This window comes from Chenopodium album, chromosome 26, assembly GCF_948465745.1.
Source record: "Chenopodium album chromosome 26, dcCheAlbu1.1, whole genome shotgun sequence".
Lineage (NCBI taxonomy): Eukaryota > Viridiplantae > Streptophyta > Magnoliopsida > Caryophyllales > Amaranthaceae > Chenopodium > Chenopodium album.
The window spans coordinates 4,250,559-4,262,242 of NC_137859.1; the positions used below are offsets into that span (position 1 = coordinate 4,250,559).

General features: G+C 35.1%; 1 protein-coding gene across 1 annotated transcript; it reads right to left on the minus strand.

Moving 5' to 3' along the window:
- Positions 1 to 3,996: 3,996 nt before the first annotated feature.
- LOC145618097 (uncharacterized) lies at positions 3,997 to 7,586 on the minus strand. Its single transcript, XM_081672886.1, has 4 exons — positions 7,301 to 7,586; positions 5,268 to 6,403; positions 5,100 to 5,173; positions 3,997 to 4,873 (listed from the first exon to the last, which is right to left on the minus strand). The coding sequence occupies exons 2-4, from the start codon at positions 6,372 to 6,374 to the stop codon at positions 4,054 to 4,056; spliced, it is 2,001 nt and encodes a 666-aa protein (XP_081529012.1). The 5' UTR covers positions 6,375 to 6,403; positions 7,301 to 7,586; the 3' UTR covers positions 3,997 to 4,053.
- Between the last annotated feature and the right edge of the window lie 4,098 nt (positions 7,587 to 11,684).

Consider the following 11,684-nt stretch of genomic DNA (forward strand, 5'->3'; position numbering starts at 1 on the left):
TTATTGATGTAAATATTATTTTGTATATTAATTGGTTGGTTGGTATTGTTGTGTAAAAAAATTCTTATAAACTAAATTGCAAATTTTTGGAGGGGAACTTTATGTTGTTTTGTTACATATATAGTCATTCACTCATCTTTGCTTGGATTTTGTGAAGAAAATTTTTCGTGTATGGGTATAAAAAATAATTAGAGAGTGAGTTGAGCCCAATTGGTTAGAGCTTTCTACCTAATTTTAGAAAATCCTGAAATCTATTATTATTATCCATCGTTATGGCTCTCTAAACATACAAAATAATAATAAAAAAAAAAAAAAAAAAACAATAGATGACACAAAACCTTGTTTCCACGACCACAAATTCTGAATTGTTACAGTTAATGAAACGATAGTTGTAAACTTGGATAAATATAATTGAATATTATAATAAAAAAACACATACATATCAAGATAAACATAAGCCCAGTACAATGGTTATACTTGCTACTACCACCAATTGTAGTTTCTCCTCGTCCCATCTCTAACCTTGACGCAGAAAATCTATCCGGATAATGGTTTGAATATCCTTGTTTAATTGGAGTACCAGAACTGAACTTACTCCGCGCTTTGAAGACTGCGTGTTTGAACCTTGACCACCCGCAGTCAAACCAAATATCTTGTGCTTCTTGTTTGGTGCAGAAGGAGACCTCCAGCCATATGAGCCATTTTTAGGATTTGTGCATTCACGAGATTCCAATACTTTTTGTGCTGAAGTAATTTCCTAAGTATGTTGGGCAAATTATTACTATCATAAGCGAATGGACGGACCAAGATTTTATCACTCAAATTTGATTTTGAATGTATTACTGTTAGCATTTATCATATGCTCCTCCAGAATTCATATTCAGATATATAGTCAGCACTCAGCAGCTACAATATAAAAGTTTTTTTTTTTTTTATCAATGTCCTTTTGAACATGATGTGATCTAAATTAGTACAGTACTAGTTAAAGGTTGCCTAATGCCTACAGGAACAGATCACACGAGTATGACATCCTACCTTGTTAGAGTTGAGTTGGTTCAAATCGCTCAGCTGTCTGTCAGCAAACAAGAACTCCTTTTCTACTGATTCATGTCACGCTTTGCAAGTGAAGTAAACCCGATGACAAAAAACCTTAACAAAAAAGTCATAAAAGGCACCTGAGCATTTGATGGTTCTGATTCATGCATAAGCTTACAATAAATTGCTTCAAGTAACTGCACATTGTTTAAGAAAAATTGTGGTCAAGCCAGCTAGTCATTCACAAGAAGAGAGCATAAAATGAGATTGATCAATTAAAGACCTTGTTCTGCATTGTGTTGATCTGTTCGATCATTCTCTCTCATTCACCTTCCTCACAGAAAGATTGTAATCTGTCAAGCAGCACACATATTAGCTGTCGCGTGTTGGCCTAAAGTATACTTTGTATTTAGTAATTTTCTTGAAACATACAAAGAGGATTGCGATTATCATTGTTGAAAATACATAGATACCAGCAACTGGTAACCCTTGAGGATCTCTGTTGTGACTTACTACTCTGTGGCTTAGAGAGACAAGAAATCCAATCACTTGATAGACAGGCAACAGGGACAGAATGGATAGCTTACCAGCACGGTACACATTTAATATTATTCATTTTTCACAAACTTGGAAGTCCCGAATGGACAAATTTTTATAATTGGATATATGAAGATGCCAGAAAGGTCATGGGCCTACAGTAACCGCTTCTGTGTAATTCAAACGGTACCATCTGACCCTTTCCCCTCCTTGCTCTGCTCTAACAAAACCTTGTTAGAAGAGTCGGAGTAAAGGTTTGATAAAATGGTATAGAATTAAATGAATATTGAATAGATTGATAGCATATAAGGTTCTTTTGCTACATACCAGCTGCATAGCTACCTGGTTTTCAGCAATGAGTGCTTGCAATGCCATGTCTTTACGCTATTCCCTCCTAAATGCCCCAACAACAGAGCAACCTCAATTTCTTTCTTGTGAAGAGCATCATCGAACTTGTTAAGAAAACAGCTTGACACATAAATGAGCAAGTGTACACATGTTTAAGCAACAAAAACACAAACCTGGGACAGTCTTTTATTAGAGGCCAAGGGACTCAAGAACCATCAAGCCCTTCCCATTTAAAAGCACCAAGTGATCTTAGAAAACCTATGTCATGGCATCATTATCCTGATTTCTAGCTATACAGTTTTGAAAACTACGCAGATGCAACACTCCTTTTTGCACAATGATTGATCAGATGGGTAAAGACCCTTTTGAATCGGATCAGTTTTGTTTTCTGCAAATGCAGAAACAATATCGCTTTCCACTGCATCCCTGATGCATTTCCTGAATGCTTCAAGGGGCTCGCCATCTTCAGCAATAGAACCTATCTGTGAATCCAACTTCTTATAAGTCTGACCAAGTTTACCACTAATGATTTCCCCAAGTACGTCAGAATTCTCACTAAGCAACTTCATTAGAGCATTTGGAAGCTTCATGGATGGCATTCTAACAGTGCAACTTCCATTAGAAGTTGTCTTTTCAACATATTCTGTATTTCCAGACAATACTTTCAAATCATCTAATATATTAGGTTCTTCACCCTCAATAATCTATTTGTAGGAGACAAGTGGCCGAGACAAATCTTTCCATCAAATCCTTAATGCATCCATCTCTCAAGATGCACCTCTCCAGCAGCAGCAAGCACATTTTCTCCCCTAGATGAGACAGAAACCTTTGCAAACCCCTCATAAGTGCATACATATCTACTGGATCAAAGGGCTCAAGGACAACTTTAAGAATTGGTAAACCTGAACATCAAACTCTAGAAAGGTCAACAGTTCTTTGTCAATGAAAGTTTCGCACTTTGTAAGACATGATGCCCTAGTCCTCGCATAGCTACCACATTTCCAGCCGTGACAGATGCAACAGGTGCAAGACCCTGTCCCATCATCTGATACAATGACTGCAATTGTGCTTCCTGCAAATGCTTCTCCTTTCAGTGGATCATACAACGATGAAAGAACATAGATTTTACTGCCCAGCATCAAGGCTTCCACTATAAATTCTAGCAAATGCAAGAAAATATTCATCTGACTCTGTGTTGTTCCCATTTTTTTTATCAGTAAAGTCATTCGAAATCTCCCATCTGGACCCTTATGAGGAATCACCTTTGTAGGGACAGCAAAGATCTTAGCAATAGCAGGTGCTTCAGAACTAGCAGCACAAGTTTCAACACACTTCCTCACATATTCAGCCTCTGAAAACACCTCAGATTTAGCTATCTCATCCTCAACTTAACTTCTCTCTTTGGAAGCAAACGAGAGACTCGTATGACTGAGCAGTAACTGGATCTGGGCATACGTATTATGACCATGAACAATATGGTCTCTAAATGCGGAAGTCCACGACTCATAACTGAAGAGTAACTTTAAGATCCTTTTATTGCTTTTCACAGTCTGGCACTACAAACTTAAACCTCTTGATCAAACAAACAAAGGTTGAGTTGAGCTTCCTTCACCAATCATTTCTTCCCCATTAACTGGAAGCCCTTAATAAACCATGCTCTTGCCGAAACCTGAAAATAACTTTTAGACTCTTGCAAAGAAATAAAGATTATCTTTCATCATGCAAGCTTAAGCATGCCTGTACAATCTAATCAAGGTTTTTAGTAGGTTGAGTATGTGTTTAGTTAGGTGGGTCATTACCTGAAGAAGTTGTTTTATAACATTTCAAGCACTTGTAACATTCAACTTTAACCACCCTATGAACTGGGGCTTTGGTTAGGGGTCATTCCTTACAAATTAAGACGAAGAAAACTCTGATACGGGGTAACCCACATCAATTAGGTCTTCATCTACCATTCTAACGCATAATTCGTACAATAATAACATGATGAACAAACAAAAAAAATTATAACACAAATAATGATAATCCAACTGCAACTGGAATAAGAAAATTATAGTACATAAATAAAACTTGTAATAAGTCATTGCTATCATATAGAAGACACTAATAACAACAATAGAGGTGAAATTGTTGCTAAGAAGAAATGCTACAATTATCAAATTTTTGGACAAATTCTTGATACCCCCATACCACAGAGACTAATAAACAACACGTTGACAATGAATCCAACCCGTTGATTATCTGTTGCTCATTGAGATCTTCGGTATCACAATCTCGAGGCTTAAATGATAACTTACCCCTTAGTGTTTCAACACACTCACCCTTAACCAAAATATTCAAATCAACTTTTAAAATAAGTGAAGCAATTGATGGCACAGCAATCACAGATTTTCTCAAAGGTAGTTCATCACCACCCTTTACCAACACTGACTTGCCCTTTTCATAAAGAATACTTTGAAAGTAGTTCTTCTCATAGTTGGTGGAGTAATTGTAGTTGCTATACCTACCATTAATACTCCCACAAACACAAGATTCACCTCCTTTCTCAGGCGTCAATAATGTAAACTTTACTCTAGCTTGTATTGCATCCTGAAATACTGTATAATATGCGGCCGCATAACCATGTTTACCCGGAACTATAGAGCACAAACGTCTATTATACGCAGGCAGAATCCTTTCACTATATTCCAAAAATCCTCTGCTGATTTGATGACCTTTAGCATCCTCCAAATCAAAAAACATACCAAAATTAGGAGCTGTGATACAATATTGATATAGCTGCGGATATAAGATGCCAACTTCCAACTCGTGTACACTAAAGCAATTCTTGATTTCAGTGTTCTCATACGCATCCATTTCTCCGGTGAGACTCAAAACATCACCTAAGTCATCAAAAGAACAAATGGAAACACAAAATAACTCCACAAGCTCTTCGGGGCAGGAATTTGTGAGCCTGGAAAATCAAGATTAGATCAATTAAAAAAATAATTTATTATTATTTTCTTTTTTTAAAAAAAAAAAGACCACCCTTTATCACTCAGCTTTATAGTCTACCAATTTTTTCTTACAAAATTGTTCTAAATCGAAATAACAATAAGAAATTAACAATTTTAACATGTATATGTAAAGAGAAATATTCAGAATTCAAATAATGTGTACATATCAACATTTCCACTTACCACTTTTTATCGCACAATGATTGTAGCTGTGGTTGAATATAAACACCAGTTTCATTGGATGTCATCTCCATGAGCTGTAGCCAAAAGAATAATAAACATTAGATCTGATAAAAAAAAAAAAAGTAGCAAAAAAGCAAAGGAACAACAAGAAAACATAAATAAACCCACCTCCTCAAGACTTTTTAGTTTCTCCTCAAAACTACTCCCTTCTTTCCAATCTAATTCTTCACTTTCACCATCACTAGGAGCATCATTCCACTCTCGAAGATAGTTTTCTGGTAGCTTATCGAAAGCATGCTTCCAAGTCACATTCACTAACATCTTACATTTTTGCCCAACAATTTCCTTTTCATACTCGTCCCCATAACGTGTATCCTCTGGAATGAATTCCAATTCACTTACAATAGTCTCTTCACCATCGAATTTCAAATCAGCTAAGATTTGTAATGGCGAGTATGCTGGCACAGCTAACACACACAACTCAGTAGGAACCCCAAATTTTAAATTCAAAGACTCGTCAAGAAGCTCATGGAACACTTTCATATTCCCAAGTATAATTGATGCTCCAAGTTTCAATTTCACTTCCTCGGAATCAATTTGATCACTTCCACTTCCAACACTAAGAAAAGTAACACTTACACAAGCAAGTAATGCACAATATGATATTGAGTAACGTACATAAAGGGCACTTCTAAAGGGTCTTTCAGGAACAGGATCACTGAATTTGATTGTGTTTAGCACAAAGTCCTTACAATCACCCTCACCGAAATATAAGAACGTCCAATCTTCAAAGAATACAATATCTCTGATCTTATCTTTGAGTAAAAAATGTAACTTGAGGTGTTTTGGAAGACATCGAGGGGTTCCTAATTGAGATTTTCGAAGAATGAGCGACAAACCATCTTCCAAAACCATGGTTTTGGCATCTTTGCGATCTAACTTGAAGAGAGTAAACACATTTCCATTGTTATCAACCAGTTTAATCTGACCATAGAGTTCAATTACAACACTAGAAATGAGTCCCTGAACATCCTTAACATATCCCTTTTCTACATCCATCTTTAGAAAAAAGTCCCTGGGGATTTTGATAGACGACAACTCGAACAAAGGTGATGCTGGAATGTGAGGATTACGAGGCTCACAATAATCTGATTCCAGTATTTCCTTAGCACGTTCGGTATACCAAGGATCCGTATCATCTTCCGCAATACTTTTCATAAACTCGACATATTCTGGGTGTTCAACATCTACCCATTTCTTCTTACTCATAGACATTGTATATGGGGCAAACTTAAGAATTTAGTCTGTATTTTCACCAAAAAAAAAAAAAACATTATTTTTTCAGAACCTAAACATTAACATTAACATAGCAGTAGCCCTAGGCTCATAGATTGAATATGAAAAGTCAGAAAGCCTAAGTTCTTAAATCTTAACCCCCTAATTTCATAGATTAAATATGAAATCATCAATTTTACTAGCCCATTGTCAATTATAATATCAATTTTCAGAAGAAAAAAAAATCAGCAATTCAATATTATCAATTCCTCAAAAAATCAGAAACCCTAACTCCCTAATTTGATAAATTTAATAACAAATCACCAATTTCAAAGAACATACACACTAATTGACTAGATTAAATAACATAAACAACTCAATTAAGTACAAAATCAACCCAACAAGTCAACAATTTGTGTATAATCGAAGGGCACGCAACAAGGCTAGAAGTGGAGTGCGGCTATGCGGGCGGAGGTGGCTGGATGGTGTGGCGGCCGGCGGGGCGGAGCGATGGACGGCAGGGCAATGGCGAAATCCGTGAGTCCGTTTGAAATAATCGAAGAGAGAGAAGAGTGTTTGTTTTTTTTCCTTTTCAATTCCTTCGTTCAGCTTTTTTGTTTTTAATTTTTTTTTTTTTTTTTTTTTTTTGTTATTCTTTACTAGGTCACGTGACCCACCGTGACCTAGGGTGGATTGGATTCCATCCTAAAGTTAAATGCAAATTATAGATTCAAATATCAAATTAAGTTCATAATTTTCTTCTCTAGAAACAATACTGACTTTAGTAATTACAAACCATAGTTCAATAGATAATCGATTTTAAAAGGACCTAAATTGAGTGTACTGAAAATCAATCAACGGTCATCCCTAGGGTAGATTGTAAACTTGATATTCGATATAATTATAAAAAGAAACCATAATCTTACCTTAGTAGCAGCTTCAATGAAAGATAGAAATATCATAAGGAGCCTCAATGGAGAACGAACCTGGAGTGCGCTTCAATCGGATTTTGAGAGAGAAAGAGGACCTTTTTTCGAGGAGTACTCCATATCAATTCTGTTTCCAAAAACGTTTATATACATCCGGTTTATAATAATATTATTGTATATTAGGATAACTTTTGTTGATTGTGGTTATTATTTCACCTAATAGCTAAACTACTAATTGAATTAAGAACAAACCGAGATGAGAGAAGAATCATATAGAAGGGTGAAGAGTCTGAAGACCTACCAAAGGAAGATGTAAGAGAAGAACAAATCATTTGGGACGTCCTAGCTTGGTCAGTATCACTGACTCAGTAGTCAGTATGGTTGTGGATAATCTATAGGATTTGCAGCTATCTTTCTTGAACAAGTGTTTTCTATTGTAACTCAATGAAGTGATCATTGTAAAAAAAAAGTAGAGCTGAGATTTGTTACTCTATACAAATCAAATGTCAAAATAAAGGTTGCCCCTAGGATACAACTACACAAATTATAAATGTAAGGGCATGTTCACATTTACTGAACTGAACTGATTGGAACTGAACTGAGCTGAAATGAATATTTTATGAGAGAGGGAAATTAAGTGCTGAACTAAACTGAAATGCATTGATTGGAGCTGAACTGAACTAAACTGAACCGATTAGAGCTGAACTGAACTAAAATTAAGTAAATGTGAACATGCCCTAAATTAGGACTTCCCAACCAGTCCGCACATTTTGGCATCAAGTTTCCACTTAACAAGTTCAATAATTTTCTCCGGAATGAAGAAGTTGGGGTTGCTCTTATTAGGGCATTGCATTGCAAGATTTAAAATTTTAGGCGTAAGGTCAGAAGTTCTATATGTGTTGTTTTTATTGTGAATGAGAAATGAGTGTTTGGTGAATTGTGATAATTTCATGTATCTTGTTCAATAATGCAAACTGAGGTACATTGGTATGTGAAATTGTGAATAAATGTAGCATAAAAAGGAGTGCATCTCAGCGCTTAGCTGCTATGCATTTACAAAGCATATAGGATGGTCAAATTATAAATTTGGAAAGCTTCTGGAAAAAGCTGATTCTACATTGGTAAATGTACCATTATGTATGTATAACGTACCATTAAATTAAAGTATAAGTTGTTTTAATAGTACTTTTTGTGTACTATTATGCATGTAGTGGTACTTTTTACCATCTTATAGGTTAAATATTTCCCCCCAAAATATTTACCACCTGTTACCTATTATGCACGTAGTAATACATTTTTCTATTTTATATGTTTGCTAAATAATAGCAGGCTGGCAGCTATACACTTAGGGTTAACCTTGAAACCAACACATCAGGAATCTTTTTGTTTTTTCTATAAAGTTTTTAAAAATGTTAATGAGCTCTTTCCTTAGATTCTTTGGCAATGTCACACATTGATCTTTGATGAGGACAATATAAGCATACAATCAACAAATGTGGACTTTTTTTTGTAGGCATGAAAAATGACGTGTTATTAATGAATTAATGTCCTAAAAATGTCTTTCTTCTACTGTCAAGGGATTTGTGTTTTTAAGTGCAATAAGTTGACCAGCACAATTGTCGATACACAACTTTAACACCACCCATTAATCCACTATTATAAATTTCAAAAATGTTGATATTATAAAAATACACATTGAAAAATTCAATTCAAAGTCACAATGAATAGTGCAACACTGTAACAAGTACACTTAAGGGCCCTTGGATTGGAGGTAATACATTAAGGGGTAATAAAAGTCAAACTTGAAAAAACAAAAGTAATCAGATATGTTGTGGTAAAAGACATGATGTTTACAAATGAAATAAGGTAGTTGTGCCATGAAGAAAAGAGAGAGATGGAGGAATTATTACTTCCATAATGAGGGCAATAGTTACCCACCCTCCCCCTAGTGTAAATATTTTTTTTTGACAAGCCCTAGTGTAAATATTATCTCAAAATGAGGGTATTGATTCTTCTTTCTTCACCTTACACCATACTATCACTACATAATTATTTTACAATCACACCATCTCCTTCTTCCCTATTTTCACATTTATTTTGCTTAGTTTGACTTTTAGTACCCCCTTAATGTATTATCCCTAATCCAAGCATGCTCTAAAAGAGAAACGGAGGGAGTATGCTGTATGCATTGATCAGCTTGTAAGAGCGAGTGACATGTTGAAATTTACACGCTTATACACCACTGGGGCAGATGTCCACTTTAATATTGATTGTGCCTCAGCTACCTAACTCTCAAAAGGCCAAAACACACTTTACAGGCCCCGGAACTTTTTTGTGATGTTGTAGTGTTAGTGTGTTACCTGTTATATGTTCTTTGAATCCTTGTTAATTGATACTGTCTATTGTACTATGTACAAGACTAAAACTCGATTGTTTTTATAGCTTAGTATTTCGTAGTAGGAAACTTGGAGGAATAATTTTTCATCTTAGATGTTGAATCAATGAGGGTAAGTGATCCCAGACCACTCATAGATGCATGGGTGTGTGTTTATTATCTCATGTGAAGGTGTGTGTCGATACACTGCATGTACGTGCTGGTAGGAGCACCATTCTCGGTGGTACTACTTAGGACAACTTATAACCTATTCAGATTTAAATTTAGATTGGGTGATTTATAGTGTCTATGAATTAAAAAAAAGAAATGTATTCAAAATAGAGGCGGACTGGGGCTACAAATGCTAATATTGAAAGTGATCCAGGTGCAATTTTGTTAATTAGACCCTAATTTTTTTTTTTTATTTTTAGGATAAGTATGTTACTAATTTAAAAAATCGGGATCCTATATAGCAATTTCACTTTGAGGGGCATGTGCTATCGACCACCCTGGACCACCCTTGAATTCCAAAAACGTAAAGAACTGTTGAAACTGTAAGTCACAGATTCCACATGCATGTATGTAGTAGATCTACTAAAAATCTACCTACATTTGCTACCTACATTAGCTAATAATACTAGCACTCCTCCCAACTTTATACAACATGTCAAATTTAGTAAGAACTTGATAACTTCACTGTAGTATACACAACCCAGAAAGTGCCAAGATACATGTACCTTGTATATTGGGATGTCAAAAAAGACAACAAGATTCATTTAATTTTGACGACTTAATGTATAATAGCCAACAGGCCCAACACTAATCCAACAACAGATTAACAATATTCTTTTGAAAAGTATTTAATTTTCACAAAAAGAGAAATTATACTAATGTACTAAAAAAGTAAAAATAATAGGACTAGTATATATTCAAGTGAAAACTGAGATTGTTTGGTGATAAGGCTTTTGCACAACCTATATAATATGTGTAGATTATCCACTATTGTATTAGTTCTTGGGCAGATATAAGATAGAAATACATTCAATTGCTGAATTTGCATTCTCATGGCAAGGTGGCCTGGGACATCTCATGGAGCATTTTCGTTTACAATGGACTGAGATGTAATTAATGAACATGAATTTTATCAAATAACCAATATGATGGTATAGAATCAGAATTTTTGACAACATACATTGTTCTTTACATATTTAGCACGCTGACTCGATGAGCGACTCCAGTGAGCATTTGCAAAAATTCGAGAAGTTATATTAAGGAAAACAGTACAAAACACACAGAATGTACCTTCCATTACCAAATGGAGGCAGCTGAAATATGGAGCTCAGGTAAATAAAGAGAAAAAAAATAAAATAAAAGGAAAACTCCGTATCTGCTTAAACATTATAAATTCTGCCTTCACCTTCAAATCAAAGAGAAAAATACAAGACTGCTAAATGAACACTAGCATGTATAGGAACGAAAAATGACCCCTTTGCCTGGGTTCAGATTCACAATACATTTCAGAGTTAGGTAAATCTACAAGATTTAGTTGAGCAAAGCAAATGATGTGTTACACCTTGGGATTCCCACTGCAATTTCACCACCATTCATTAAGCACTCAAATTAAAATTTTGAAAATCCTGCACTATAAAAGAGCTGTTTTTTTTACACATTTTAGACTTAAGAGGGAAAATACTTACAGCTCAGTAACATAGATGAATACACCGTGAAAACGACTACTTGCACAATTCATATTAGTGACAGCCACCTTTCTGTTTGCAGCACCCTGGCAACCATTAACATTCCTACATTAGGCACATATAGATAGAATTCATGTTTACAGTTCACCGTTTCATGTTGAAGTATTGAAGATGGAAAGTGGTATCATCACAAAACTTGCTAGTTGATATGTTTAATTGTAAGTCATCTCTTAGAAAATTGCAAAGCTTGTCACATTATGTTATCAATGTTTATAAATAACTGTCATTCATTCAGGATGCCCTTAGTAAA

What these genes read in the sequence shown, in the direction of transcription:
- LOC145618097 (XM_081672886.1), bottom strand. Translation starts at nt 6,374, where the DNA reads ATGTCTATGAGTAAGAAGAAATGGGTAGATGTTGAACACCCAGAATAT. An exon ending in AACTAAAAAGTCTTGAGGAG is followed by an intron (nt 5,174 to 5,267) that starts GTGGGTTTATTT and finishes TTTTGGCTACAG; the next exon opens with CTCATGGAGATGACATCCAA. An exon ending in TCATTGTGCGATAAAAAGTG is followed by an intron (nt 4,874 to 5,099) that starts GTAAGTGGAAAT and finishes TTGATTTTCCAG; the next exon opens with GCTCACAAATTCCTGCCCCG.